At 36.8% G+C, this 14,390-nt stretch overlaps 1 protein-coding gene across 2 annotated transcripts in view; it reads right to left on the bottom strand.

The window, feature by feature from the left end:
* The window catches only part of pik3c2b (phosphatidylinositol-4-phosphate 3-kinase, catalytic subunit type 2 beta), a 52,225-nt gene that overhangs the window by 28,784 nt on the left and 9,051 nt on the right, over positions 1–14,390 (bottom strand). For both annotated transcript variants that reach the window (XM_067388178.1, XM_067388179.1), the window contains exons 5-14: positions 11,548–11,668; positions 9,161–9,272; positions 8,445–8,524; positions 8,297–8,360; positions 7,286–7,432; positions 6,932–6,965; positions 5,495–5,690; positions 2,491–2,613; positions 1,809–1,976; positions 932–1,043 (exon numbers count right to left, since the gene is read on the bottom strand). In XM_067388178.1, coding sequence (XP_067244279.1) covers positions 932–1,043; positions 1,809–1,976; positions 2,491–2,613; positions 5,495–5,690; positions 6,932–6,965; positions 7,286–7,432; positions 8,297–8,360; positions 8,445–8,524; positions 9,161–9,272; positions 11,548–11,668 — 1,157 coding nt within the window. The remainder of the gene's footprint in view (positions 1–931; positions 1,044–1,808; positions 1,977–2,490; positions 2,614–5,494; positions 5,691–6,931; positions 6,966–7,285; positions 7,433–8,296; positions 8,361–8,444; positions 8,525–9,160; positions 9,273–11,547; positions 11,669–14,390) is intronic.

Raw genomic sequence — 14,390 nt, 5'->3', positions numbered from 1 at the left:
CAACTGGTTTGCTGTAGGAGGTGAGTATCAACAGAACTCTATTGCTTAAAGAGCCTGTTTTCATAACCTCCAGTACAACATGACATTCACATTTGGTGCATGTTTGTCATTAATGATAAAGTCAAGAATTCACTATGGAGTTGTTTGAATTGTTCTAAATGATTCAGTGGTTGGGCGAGTCATTAAAACCGTTACTGAATTAGCATCCAAATCACATTGATCCGATTAAACAAAGTAATATGTAAATGTTTATTATATCCTGATGTTCTTTTGCAACAACAAAATCAGCATAAAATGTCTAGTTTTGTGTTGTCAGACTATTTCCTGAACATTTAATTTTGCCTGGGGCTGTTTAGATGCATGTAAAATTTCTGTACCCATCTTTTCTCGCTCTCTCTCTGCAGAACTACCTGACCTACTTTTAGGACAATTTGCAAGGAGTGGGACAGTTCCTTCCTACATTTCCACTAGCACACTGGCCTGACCCTATTACTGCCAAAGTTATGAGCCAAGCAAGGAACATGCCTTCATTATACTCCTTTACATTTAATCTAACCAGACATACCTTCAAAAATACACTGCTTGACAATTACAAACACCTTAAAACTTAATCTTATCAATGCATGTGTCCTGAATAGTCCGCTTATGTGAGCGTGTATGCATAAATGACATAAAAAAAAAAAAAAAATCTCATTTTCATCTTTTTTTCAAAACAGGAAGCCTCATCCTTAAGGTCTGATAAGGACCTGTTTGGCATGCTGCAACCTCCTTTTATCTCAACCACAATAAAGGGGGAGATGAAGAAAAAGGGTTGTGTGGAAAAGGAGTGTGTTGTTGTGAGTTTACAGGGAACGTGGGTGAGTCAGTTAACTGTAAGATTATGAAGCTGGACAAGGAGGAAACGACATGATTACATGGTAAAAGGCCAAACCTGAAGGATGACACTGTCTGGCTGGCTGAAGTTGGGTGTACTGGAACGAGCATTTCCACTGCCGGGGGTTGAAGGCCAGAGACCCAGCAGCTTCCTCCCACACGTCAGAACACTAAGGAAGAGGGAACATAAGGTGCAGGGTCAGAAAACACCTAACATCCGCTTATAGATGCACAAAACAAGCAACAACAGGATACGGACATAGATGGAGTATATAAATACATACGTACTTGACCTACTAAGTACATTCTTGTGTTTATCTTACAAGTAATGGTAAATATTTTTGCTAGCAATGTTCTATGGACCCCACAAACAAATCCTTAAGCAAACATGTGATCCTTCCTACAAAATTATGCCAATAACTTATGCAAGTCCAGCTGTTGAGTAAATATTTTTTTACAGTTCAAAGTTCCTGAAGATAGAAGTCAATGTCATGCTTGAACATTTTCATGATTTTATGCATATAGATTTAACATCATATAGCTGGACTTGCGCATGCATTTGATCATGAAAAGTGTGCATACTGTGTGTATTATGTGAGATAACAGCATACGGTTATCGACATCTCAATACACCATTTCTCAGGAAATGAAATGCACTCAAAAAATAAATAAATATATATACACATGCACTTGTTTGAATGTGCGTGGTGTTTGTAGGCCATATTATACTTGGAAAAGTCAGCCTGTTCTGAACACCACAACTATTTTGCTATAGGAGGTGAGTATCAACAGAACTCTAGTGCTTAAAGAGCCTGTTTTCATGCCCTCCAGTATAACATGCATGCCATTATTTAAGACAAAAGTGCTCAAAATGTGAAAGTTGGCCAGCAATTAAAAAAAAAAAAAAAAAAGAGAGAAGACAGATCCATGCTTACTGTCTAAAGTTGAATAAGGGCATGGTGACCCAGCCCAGAGCTTCAATGCTGCGTTTCTGCTTGCTCTTCTCCTCCGCACCTCCAGGGGGCGGTAGAGGGGTGGCATATAGCGTCACAGTCAGCTGTGACTCCCTTGGCAACTGGTTGATCTGGACGGGGAAGCAAACTCTACATATTGAAAAAGATAAATTATTAATTAAATAAATTAAATAATACCAGTCAGAACCATGTTTTTGCAATGGCAGTACGTTTTCATAAAGAAAATTTTAAATTCTCAGTTTGTTCTTATATATATATATATATATATATATATATATATATATATATATATTAAGTGTATATAAGTGCAACATTTTATTTTTACACACCTACAATTGGAGTTATAATAGTACATACACCTACATACATGCGCTTAAATATATTCACTAGGATGGAGATGATGACAATTGTCTACTAAATTATCCCAGAACAATAACAAAACTCTTCAGTGAGGAGGCAGAGTACAAAAACAGCAACAGGAAGCAGAGATGGAAGAGCCATCTTCAAATTTAACATCTGAAGTGCTTGGTAAACAAACTTCAATAACAACATGTTCAAACATTAGGCCATTTGTTTTCAACAAACCTCAAAGAGATTATATTTATGGGATTGTGTAGCATGTGTGGATTTGCGTCAGGCTCACCTCTGGTCCCACACCACCAGGTGGAAGAGATATTTGCTGACCGCCTGTTTACTGGTGTGCTGGGGGGCACATAATTCCACCCCGCCATGGGTGAGAGAACAGGACAAGAAGAAATTCTCATAGCTGTGGATGTGTTTGTGAAAGAAAGACAAAGAGGGGGAGATCAGCAAATGGCAGCAAAAGTCAAACAGAAGCAAAGAAATTTGGGACATTTTATCACTAAAAATCTTCCTTTTCAGGAAGCTGCTAACTTAACCGCTGTGACCAAATTGAGCTGAACTGATCAGTTAGATGTGAGAATGATTCATTTAGCCTGGTTTTATGAACTGGAACAACTGATGCCTCAAAACATTTGACTCAAATGAATGATTGGATGTGTTCGACTTGAAGCAACGCTGTGCAGACCAATCTGTATGACATGAAAGTATCGCAAGAGCGATTCAAAAGCATACGCAGCCATCTGTTCTCTAATTGCTCATGGTACGGTCATACACCGATGGGTCTGCACAGCACCACTTCAAGAAAAACACGCCTATTAATGCACAAATCAGACATCGCTACTACTGTTTTTACAGAAAATCTTGACATTTCAGCATTCAGAATAAATTTCATTCTGTGACTGACGATCATTTTTTTGAAGCTTAACTCCAGTCCCCTTTCATTGCAATTGCATGAAAAGAGTGAATTTTTCAACATTTTTCCATTAGCATTTCCCAGAAGAAAGTCATTTTGGATTGTGAATAAATGATGACAGTATTTTTATTGTTGGGTGAACATATCCTTTAAATTTCAAATGAATCATCTTAAAGCATTGACTTAATAAAATATACTGTGCATGATTCAGGAGAGCATGTTCATGTCTTCATTCATTTTACTAATGACATATTGCCATTACTGTGACTTGACCATGAGAAATCTGCAAATTCCCAAATGACTGGCACTTTTACTTTATGCTTTATGTAGGTAGTTAGGTAGGTATTTGAGATCCTTAACAGATCCTTAATAGATTTTATGGTAAATCCTTAATAGAGATTAGTCAAGATAAACACACAAAGTTGGATCTTTGTCTTTCAAAGCATGACTTGAATGTCCTAAACGAAAACTAGAAACAAGCCTTTACTAACAGACATGCTTTTACATTGGGGTTCGCAAGCTCCGTTAGTGGTTGTGGAAACCTTGCCACCTTTTTCCAACTTCTCTCTCGTAATCCCAACATTATCCAATGTTCTCCCACATCATTCAACTTCAATTTAAGCACTTATAGAGACTCCTACATGGGAAATGAACTCTCCTAAGGCCGATTTAAATAGAAGGAAAAACATTCCCAAGCTAAATGGAATACCAGAGAGGGAAGAAAAACATGAGTGAAATACTAATGCTAATACTCGTCAGAGGATCCAGAAAAACACTCCAGAGAAAAACCCTCCATGGTTATCGTCTCCTAAAAACCATTTAACCATCTTCATGATAACGTTTGAAATGGCCATTTAACACTGATCTGAGATGAGATTTGAGCCTCTTTAGATTTGAATATGAAAAAGAAAGCAGATTATATATCAGCCCAGAAGGAACCAACTGATTGACTCTAACTGCCAAAAGCAGATGGGATGCAGGGGAACGTCAGCCCTCCGTCACCACTGCACAGGTGCCTAGTGCCCAGACTGCCCTCCGCGTGGCCTCCAAAGGTCAAAGTTCATGCTGAGTTCCCATACATGCTTCTTTGTGATGGCTTGTTCCACAGTCAGCATCAGTTTCAGAGGAAGACAAAGAGCACTAGTCCAGGTCAATGGGCGGGAGAAACCATTCCTGTGCAGTGTGGGGGAGGGGAAAGGGCTGTATTACTTTATCACTGAACGACTGGGTGAAGTGTAGTGACATTTAGGGTTGGTCAGCATCTGTCTCCATGCTGGTGGGAGTGGTTATCATTTCTGGGTTAGGACAGAGGGTGGAGAGGACGGAGAAAAGAAGGAAAGGCATTCTAAAAGTTCTCTCTGCATCGTAACGCCAAATAATCCTGCTGGATTACCAAAAGGGATCAGCAATGTAGACAGCTGGTGTACAGCTGCATCTCTGATGCCTCCATTTCCACAATAGTCAACTTTTCCTGTAGTATAATTTCTAGAGTCCTCAGAATTCAAATCTAAAAATGCAACATTCAGGTTGAGATGTACATTTAAGACATTTATTCAAATTTCAAATTTTTCATTTGGGTCACAAATGAGACCATGAATGTGATCAACAGATGCCAAGCATGCAATCTGCTGGGAAAAAAGAACTTCCTGTACAAATACAAACATGTGCTATTAAACCTAACAATAGTGAAACTATGCCAAGGCAAGAATTATTTATTTTTTCCTGATAAATCCACCAGTTCAATGGTCAATGTTATTTGCCTTAAATGTTGTGAATAATTTTCTACTTTGTTTTTGGTGCCTGGAGATGGGGCAAATTGCAGGACGTAAGATGATACCATGGAAAGGCTGTTATTAAAACCTGTCATTCCGGATTACTATTCTGTTGAAGTTTGCAAAACAAACAAGAATTTTTACTACTGCAAATCTGAACTCGTTCAAACTAACAATACAACCCACGTTCGTATTTATCGGCTACCCATTTTATAAAAGGGACAATTTTTGAGCAGTACACACATTACATTGTGCTACATGAACAGTGCACAGGTGACAAACACTGGAGTGTTACAAAAGTTTTGTTTTTTTGCAGGGAATCTTATGTTCACCAAGACTGCATTTATTTGATTAAAAAAATATATATATATATATATAATCTCCTATGATGAATTTTTATTAGCCATTACTTCAGTTTCACATGATCCTTCAGAAATCCTAATAGGCTTATTTGGTGCTCAAGAAACATTTTGTATCATCCATGTTAAAAACAGCTGTGCTTAGTATCATCATCATCAAGAAAAAAAAATCTAACCATAGTGTATAATTCATGCTTGATTCACAGGCTGATTAAGCCAAACCAAGAAAGACAGAACTACCTGGCAGCCCATGTGATGGGAATACGGTGAGCCGCGTAAACACTGAAGGAAAGGACGTTGGTGACCATGCCAGCTTCCTGTATGGGGGCTGTGGATCTGCTGCTGTGTGGCATGGTGTGGAAATTGGCATTGAAAGTGCTACAGTACAGCTCCACAAGATCCAAGATGGCTGCAGTCAACTTCTCTACAATCACCACTGTAAAGGACAAAATAGGTTGTATACTTTTGTTTACATACAGATTATGATGCCAATTATTCATAATTACTACACCACTCTCTGGAATGCTTGATTTTTTGTAAATCTTTTGCATGTTATGCTCCTGGAATGTTGGATGAAGCAGCAGCAGGAATTCACACCAAATGTTAAAGTTAAATGCGTCCAGCACAAGGCCGCATCCTTCCTGTTTATGGCTAACAGGATGCTACATAAACACACTCTTCCAACAAACATGAAACACTTGCATACATCCTCAACAGTGTTACCCCAGGAAGAGGCAAACACTAACAGTCAAGTATAAACCTATTGGGGCTTTTTCACCAGAAGAACCTTTTCATAGTTCCTAGAAATATTGGCAGAAATACCCACTTTTTGGCAAGTTCGAACTGCAGGAACTAGGAATGATTTTAGTTCTAGGAACTCCTTTTGGGGGAACTAAATTAACTCTTACTTCAGAGTAGGGTCTAATCTAGCACAATAGGAACTACCAGTGACAAGTGTACGCTGATTGACCAAACGCACCCGCCATTTAAAAAAAAAAAAAAAAAAAAAAGCCTTGTACACACAGATCTAAAATCGCTCCCAATTCTCACAGCGTGAAATCTGGGTACTTCCACCAATAGTTCTAGGAACTATGAAAAGGTTCCTCTGGTGCGAAAGCCAAGAAAACGGCCCTAGGGGAACTATCATCTCGGGGAACCACCCTGGTGGCTAGTTCCTGGAACTATCTGCTATACTATACTATAGATTTTCATTGCTTAAAATGGTAAGTTGGGTCTGGAACAAGGACAAAACAATCAAATGTATGTATAAAAGTCATTTGTAAAGTACCTAAATAAATAAAAGGGATGGGGAACCAGTCTCTAAATCTTAATATAAGAAATCTTATACATATATTTCTGTGGACATTATTTAATATTATATTATATTATATTATATTATTTAATATTATATTATATTATATTATATTATATTATATTATATTATATTATATTATATTATATTATATTATATTATATTATATTATATTATATTATATTATATTATATATCTCTTTACAAAACTAACAGACAAATACTTCCATTTGCCATTTGTGTTAGTTTATAGCTTTGATTACTATTATTCTAAAATGTCATAATATATAAAAGGTTGGGTTTAAAAAGGCTAAATGCTTCATCTGACAAATATCCAAGACAGCAGTATGAACAGAAGCACCATACCTCTGTTTTCTCTCTTCGCCAAGACACTGACATCCTACAAAGACAAACAGAAAAAGACATACCATTTCTGCAGTGAAAATGAAACTTGTAAAACCAAAAAAGAAAAAGAAAAAAACACATGCACAGTGTACTTCTGGCAGTTTTAAAGGTTAGCGGTTTAAGCAATGCAGAGAATGGTCTAATCTTTTGAGGAACTAGAAGCAGCAAAATCTGCAGTTTTGCAGCACTGCGTCTGTGCTCACATCAAAGTAGTCAAAAAAAAAAAAAAAAAGGGTATATGCACATCATATGCTCATCAGATATCTAAAATGTTTCCCATGTTATGTTTCTGACCAAGTGTTCAAAAGGTACTACCTTCTGCACTTTAGGCTGTAGTCTGCAGGGGCAAGCTGGCAGCTGGTTTAGGGCAGCAGTGATGTCAGGTGTTTCAACAGCTGCTAGAGAAGTACACAGGGCCTTCACCGACTGCACTAACCGCTCCACATGCAACGGTAACTCCACCTGCAAGTGAGAGAAAACACATTGAAACAAACAGAACGAAGGATGAAGGCATTTCAAAAACCATAATGAGCATGTATATTTAAAGGTTATTTTTTCACATTCAAATACTTGGTCACCATGAAATAAAAAATGATTATTTTTATGGATTATTGCAGTATTTATTATGAATGATTCATCCAGGCACATTATTATTTTTATTTTTTATTTTTTAAAAAAAGCATGTGCCCTTGTAAACCGTTTCACTCAGATATACATCACAATAGGGGAGAAAAGCTAACTGGTTAATTTTTCCAATGGCAGATGATTTATCCATTCAATAAAATATCTTACCCTTTTAGTAAAAATTCCATCTCTGCATCACTTTTACAACATTTCAAATCCCTCAAGTTCTCGCCATCTCCAAAAAGCCAAGCCAATGTTGATTCTTGTTTTATTACAAGCACTGTTGTGTTCTCTGTTTACCAACAGATGCTCCTCTTGAGTTTTTGTTCATTTATTTTTTTAAATGGGTGATTTAGGGCACTCCCTGTCAACCTTTCTCGCTCGTTGTGACAACTAACCTATGCCACTCCCACAAATTACACGCGCCATAGTAGCCGGAGCAACTTCTCCATTTATGGATACGAGGAGAGATGCACGGGCGAGTGATGCATGTATACAATTTCCCATGAAAACCATCCCGCTAGGTCGAAAAACAAACACGTATAATAGAATTACCATAGTGAATCAGGGTAAGACAAAATGAAGGACTGATGATGTATTGACTCATTTAAATTGTTAAATTTCGGGGGAAAAGGGTACATAGGGTACCTTTAACACACTATCAAACCATCTTCAGATAAGTAATTTTTGTAACCAGCTTACCTCCGATAAAAGGAAAGACTCAGCCTCGTTATGAAAGGTATCCAGCAGAAGAGTCAGTGCCTCCCTGTCACACAAATGAAAGATTATTCGTCAAACAGTGTGGAAGACAACAGCCTAAACTTCATGAACTCATCTTTATTGCTCTTACCTGGTCACAGTCTGTCTGATTGGCCTCTCTTGCAGTAGAATACTGTGGTTCATGGTGGATGGAGTATCATCATCCTCAGGCTGTTAATCACCAACATTCATTAAATAATACAAACATTTAAGAATTCAAACACCATTAGCATCTACACTTATGAATAAAAGGTTCATAAATGGTGTTGGCGTCTATGGATACATGAAGCTTTAATATCCATGAAACAAAAGGTTGTTTAGAAGATTAAAATATTCTTCACACTAAGGAAACGATTCTTCAATATAATAGCTGTGAAAACCAATACCTTTATTTTTAAGAGTGTAAGTGCAACATCTAGGTGTAAGGTCACATACCAGGTGTATGCATTGTACTCTAAATAAAGGCAACATGAATGCCGTGAGATTTAAAATAAATGGTTTTTGACATTTGCAAATAAGCTTGGGGAATTGCATGATGGAAAACATGCTTGATGCAATGTGGACTGCATTTTTAAAATGTACAAGATTCAATCAGGTTAATATTGATTGCACTCATTCAAACCTGTAACTCAAGCTTTTATACGGGTCAAGAATTGAGTACACAAAGAGTGCAGACTTGTTAGTGTTAAGAGGTCTTAAAACTGCAGGAAACACCCGTAGGAAACTTTTTTTTTTTTTTACACGTTTTTTAAACAAGAAAAATACATGTTGGATCACTAATCCATCTGCTGTCAGCTTTGGTCTTACCATTCGGGCGAGCTCCATGCTGACAGAACTCCGTTTGGTAAGAAAGAGTCGAATGTCCCAGTCAAACTTCAGACATTGCTGGATGTACTCAAAGCTCGCCAGAGTCTCAGTGCTTAGCAGAAAGAAAACAAGCAAAAGCAAACTTGAGTTTTATGGGGACATAATTTATAAACTTATATAATACCGTACTAAAGTTTGGGGCAGTAAGACCATATTAAGAGATTAATACATCAGCAAGGATGTGCTGAAGTGAGTGATCATGAGTGAAAGTGAAAGACATTTATACATTGGGGGGGGGGGGGGGGGGGAAATGTTTCCACAAAAACATACAACATTGATAATAATGGCATCAGCTTTGCCATCAAAAGAATACATAACACTTTAAATTAATAAAATAAAATAATAAAATGGCTATTCTATATTGTAATATTACAATGTAGCAAAAGACCTTTCCAAAAACATTTCTGAAAAAAAGCTTACCAACCCCAAACTTAACTTACTGAAATATTTGATATATTAATATGAAATTAAAATCTCAAACCATTCTTCTAAATGACAATAAAACACTAACAATCATACAAAAACTGAAGCATGTGCCCCACTGCACCATTGGCATTGTGGTTTGCTGGACCCAGAAAGGGCCTCTATGAGTGAAGTACGTTATTGTTCTGAAACTGATGCTCATGTATTTATTTTAAAACAGTCATACAATGTGCCTCTTCCTCAAGGCCCTGCACAAGCACATGGTTATCAGGAAAAGACACACTTCCTATCACACAGCAGCTGCACCCACAGCAAAAACATTCAACAGAATCACACCTGCGGTTCGTCACACAGACAGGATCAGCTCTGTCCGTTTTGCCTTTTAAAAGAAATACAACCAAATCTACCATCAAAAATGTCAAGTGGCCTTTAAAAAAGAAAAACAGGAAGAGCATACGTATGAGTGATTAGTTATGCAGTAAAATGGTGGTCGTGTCATGGGGAAACCAAATGTGGTTATAGCAGTCCACAGACATAAGCACAGCTTGTTTTTATGAAACCACAATTGAAGGGCCACAGTTATATGACGAGGAACTTTTAAGACCACAAACCGCAGATCTTCAGTTTAGCTTGTTTTTTTGGAATCACCCCATTTCCACCCACAACTCAAACGGACTTACAATAGAACTGCTTGTAACTTGTATTTCATTATGCTATTGGACGGGAATGTTTTAGCAACACACTGCAAACGGACAAGCAGCTGGGGGTGTTTTTGGCTGTAATGCTTTGGGGAGAAAATCCGACCGCTCACACGTGTTGAGCCAATGTGAGGTGGACATGAAGACCTTGGAAGAAAAATGCAGATGTCCAAAAAATACTGTTGTCAACAGAATTTACAGAAAAAAGCCTGGATTATGAATTATTCCCAGACATGAACATCAGTATAATCACAAAGATGCATCAATCGTGACAACCACTGCATTTTAATCATGATCCAAACAAGGATGTTACACACATGTAGCATGAGAAGCTGTTTTTGATTTGAATTAGATTTAATTTCAAGATTTAAAGCAAAAACAGAATGGTCTGACTGTAGATGTGAAATTATGCTACATAAGACACCTGCAAAAAACAGCAGACGGACTGAACAAAAATGCAAATTCATTCTCTGACAGTAGGTGGCGCTTATGGAACAGCAGTGGTTTCTTTGGTTGCGGCTGTACACAAAGCAGCGCTGTGCTAATTAACACTACTTTAAGAACAAGAAAATTCCATCAAAACTATTCTGAATAAAGCCAGTTTCCTTTAGAGATACATTCACATAAACCCCCACCCCCAATTCAATATTTGATCGCAAACAGTGAGCTTGCTATGCCTGGTACAGTATTTGCTCTGATGACGCATCTGTGTCCTTTTCTTTGCATCCATCTTCAGCATATCCCGTCTCTGGCTTGTGTTAACGTCCTGTTTACAGACTTCGTAATATTTACACACAAATGACATTTTGGAAAATGATTACAATGCAGTTTGTGTGCAAGTCTGGAATAGAGATCGGCCAAAATAAAAAAAAAATAAATAAATAAAATTGTGCCTTGGAGCATAAACTGGCTTGTTCTGATATATGGCCGGTCAACCGGTTCATCTCTAATAAAGACGATTGAGGGATAATGTTGCTTTACCTTATAAAGAGACCATAAAAAAGCTCAGAATGAGTAATATTTTCAGAGTAAGCCTTCATCCCAAGGCTGCTAATTGCACTTTTTATGTAGCCTCATTTGGCAGGCTAAAGACGAAGGCTAAATTATATAAGTCTATGGAAGTTCTATGCATTTCGATAGCAAGCAAACAAAGCATCAAGAAATGAGATTCAGTCAGGTCACTTTTGGTGAATCCTTAATTCTTACTTTTTGAGGAACTCTGCCTGGCCACATATTTTCAGCAGGTAGTCATCCACATCAATCATATCCAGGTCATCATGGGAATAGCAGAGGGTCTGATAGATCAGCAGGTCTATGGTTGAAGATCCTTTTGGGAAGAGAAGAACAACACTGACATTACTTAACTTGCATGATGAGAACTAACTATCCAACAGTGTTGGGGAGTAAATAAGTAACTACATATTGTGTAGCATTTCCATTTACATGCAACGATTTCCAACAAGTAGAGGAAATAAACCGATACACTTGTTTTAATTGTCATCTGTATTACAGTTCATTACAACTAAGTGAGCTGAGGAAATTTTTCTAGAATGTCCTCTGTCATATACAGAGATTATTAATTAAGATTAACGTTTTTGAAATAAATGTCTTATGCTTACCAATGCTGTATTTGTTTGATCAAAAATGCAGTAAAAACACATATATTGTGAAATATTACAATTTAAACTTTTCTATTTTGAATAAATTATATATTTTGAAATGTAATTTATTTTTCAGCAGTCATTACTTCAGTCAACAGTGTCATATGATCCTTCAGAAATCATTCTAATATGCTGCTTTGGTGCTCAAGAATAATTTCTTAAAATGTTAAAACTTGAGAAAACCATGATTTTTTTTAAATCTGGATTTTTTGATGAATGGAAGAGAATGCATTTATTTGAAATAGAAATCTTTTATAACATTACATGTCTTTCAATTTAATTCATCTTTGAATAAAAGTAATAATTTTTCAACAAAAACAAAAAAAATCTTACTGACCTACATAACGGTAGTATATGTAGCATTGGAAAGTCTGATCAATTTTCACAAATCCTTTTGTTTGAAATGATTCAGTTTAATGAACCAGTTCAAAAACGAATCACTGATTTATTTGTATCACTATGCAGTCTACTTTGTTCAAAAAAAAAAAAAAAAAAACATCCACAAATTTTCTACAACAATTTATAAAAGATAGTATAGTTTTAAACTTATTAGCTGTTGTAAATTCATCTTTTCAAATATAATACTGTGTCACACAGATACTCGTGCAGGACAAACATGCGGATTGTAAAAATTCATTAAATATGGCAGTTATCTCTTAGATACTGACGCCTCAAATAGCTTCAATTAAATTAGCTAATAACTTTTATAGTATCTGACCATGTTTTTACATGGTTAGCTTGACTATTTAACTACTTTGAAAAATTGTGTTTTAAGCCTTTTATGGTTTAAAGTAACTTCCCCAAAGCAAATGCTTAATTATGTGCAAACAAAAGGCAGTGAGCACACAAAGAAACAGAACAAGTGTCCAGTATGCCTCAAAAGGTATTGATTTATCTTAAAGCAAGATCAATAAGAGGTCATCAATTAGTTACAAGTCTCTGCAGCCCTTCCTGGAAATGGACACGCTGCCAGATGCTCCCTATACAGTAAATTAGCACCAACTGATCTGAATACATTCGATGGACAAAGGCAAGAAGATGTGAATTTTCCCTTGGTTCATAGCAATGTTCGTCACTTAACTGGGGAGATGTAAGGAAAAAAGCAGAGGTAGGGATGAACCAGAAAAAGCTTAAGCCACCCTTCCCCCCCTTCCCACAAATGACACCCTAACTGGGCAGATGTACTGCACTGCAGTCACAGTGGGAGCACATTTTTGGAGAAACGCCCCAGTCTCACTCACACACACCTCAACTTCCATTTCCTCCGTACTTTCTCAATAATGAATTGGGCAGTTCTGTTGAGTCTTGGGGATAGGCTCTTGATTTTTTATTTTTGTGGGATGTGAATGGACCCAGATACACTCATTTTAATTTGAGACCACAGAGAATGCACATGGAAAGAGAGAAACAAGACACTTGTAAACCACAATTTCCATTGACAAAACGAGCCATTCCTTATTGTTACTGCTGATTATTTTTGTTAAAATACTTCATTCCAGTTTAGTATGCTGAGACAAGTAAACCCTTTTGTCAGTTGACTCCCGCCAAAAAGCACAAACATTGCGGTTCTGTGTGTGTGTGTTTTTTTTAAAAAAAAACATTTCTCTGTTTGAGCACCTTGACATAGCAACACTGACTCATGAGTTGACCAATGCAGTGAGTTTGAGTGTAGCACCATGCATTTATATTCACTATATTCATTGTCATGCTAAATTTCTGACTTTTCCCCCTGGTTTCACAGACCGGCCTTAAGCCTAGTCCCAGACTAAAATGCATGTTTGAGCCGTTTTAACTGAAAGCAACTTGCACTGACATATCTTAAAATATGTCAATGCCATTGTTTTGTCTGAAGATTCACAACAGTAATGTTTTTTTTTTTTTTTTTTCTAAGGCAAATTTATAAAAGCTACTTAAATGTCCTAATTAATCTAAAGGCCTAATCCTGGCTTAATCCAAGCCCCGTCTATGAAACCAGAGGCCTTAATATTTTATTTTTCATGACTTAAATGACTTTTCATTTATTTCAGGGGTTTCCATTAATATGAGAATCTTGTCAAAGGGCTGATAAATCAATTCAAATCCATTGATTGATTTTTTTTAAGTTTTATTTTGGTGGTCCACTTTAGCCATTAGGCTAGATGTAACTATAAACTAAGTAGCTTTGCAACTACATGTCAACAAACTTTCATTAGAGTTATTAGTAGACTGTTAGGTTAGGCGTTTAGGGTTTGGGTTAGGAGGTTACGTTTTTAGGGTTTGGTTACATGTCTTTGACATGTAGTTGTAAAAGTTATTTAGAGTCAAGTAGATTGTCTATATATTGACAAAATGTGTTAGTAGATTGCCTGCTTAATATCTGCTAATGCTCTAAAAGTTAGTTGAAATGTA

The sequence above is a fragment of the Chanodichthys erythropterus genome, chromosome 6 (genome assembly GCF_024489055.1).
Source record: "Chanodichthys erythropterus isolate Z2021 chromosome 6, ASM2448905v1, whole genome shotgun sequence".
Lineage (NCBI taxonomy): Eukaryota > Metazoa > Chordata > Actinopteri > Cypriniformes > Xenocyprididae > Chanodichthys > Chanodichthys erythropterus.
The sequence above is the reverse complement of the archived record's forward strand: the minus strand, read 5'-3'. Positions and strand labels throughout refer to the sequence as shown.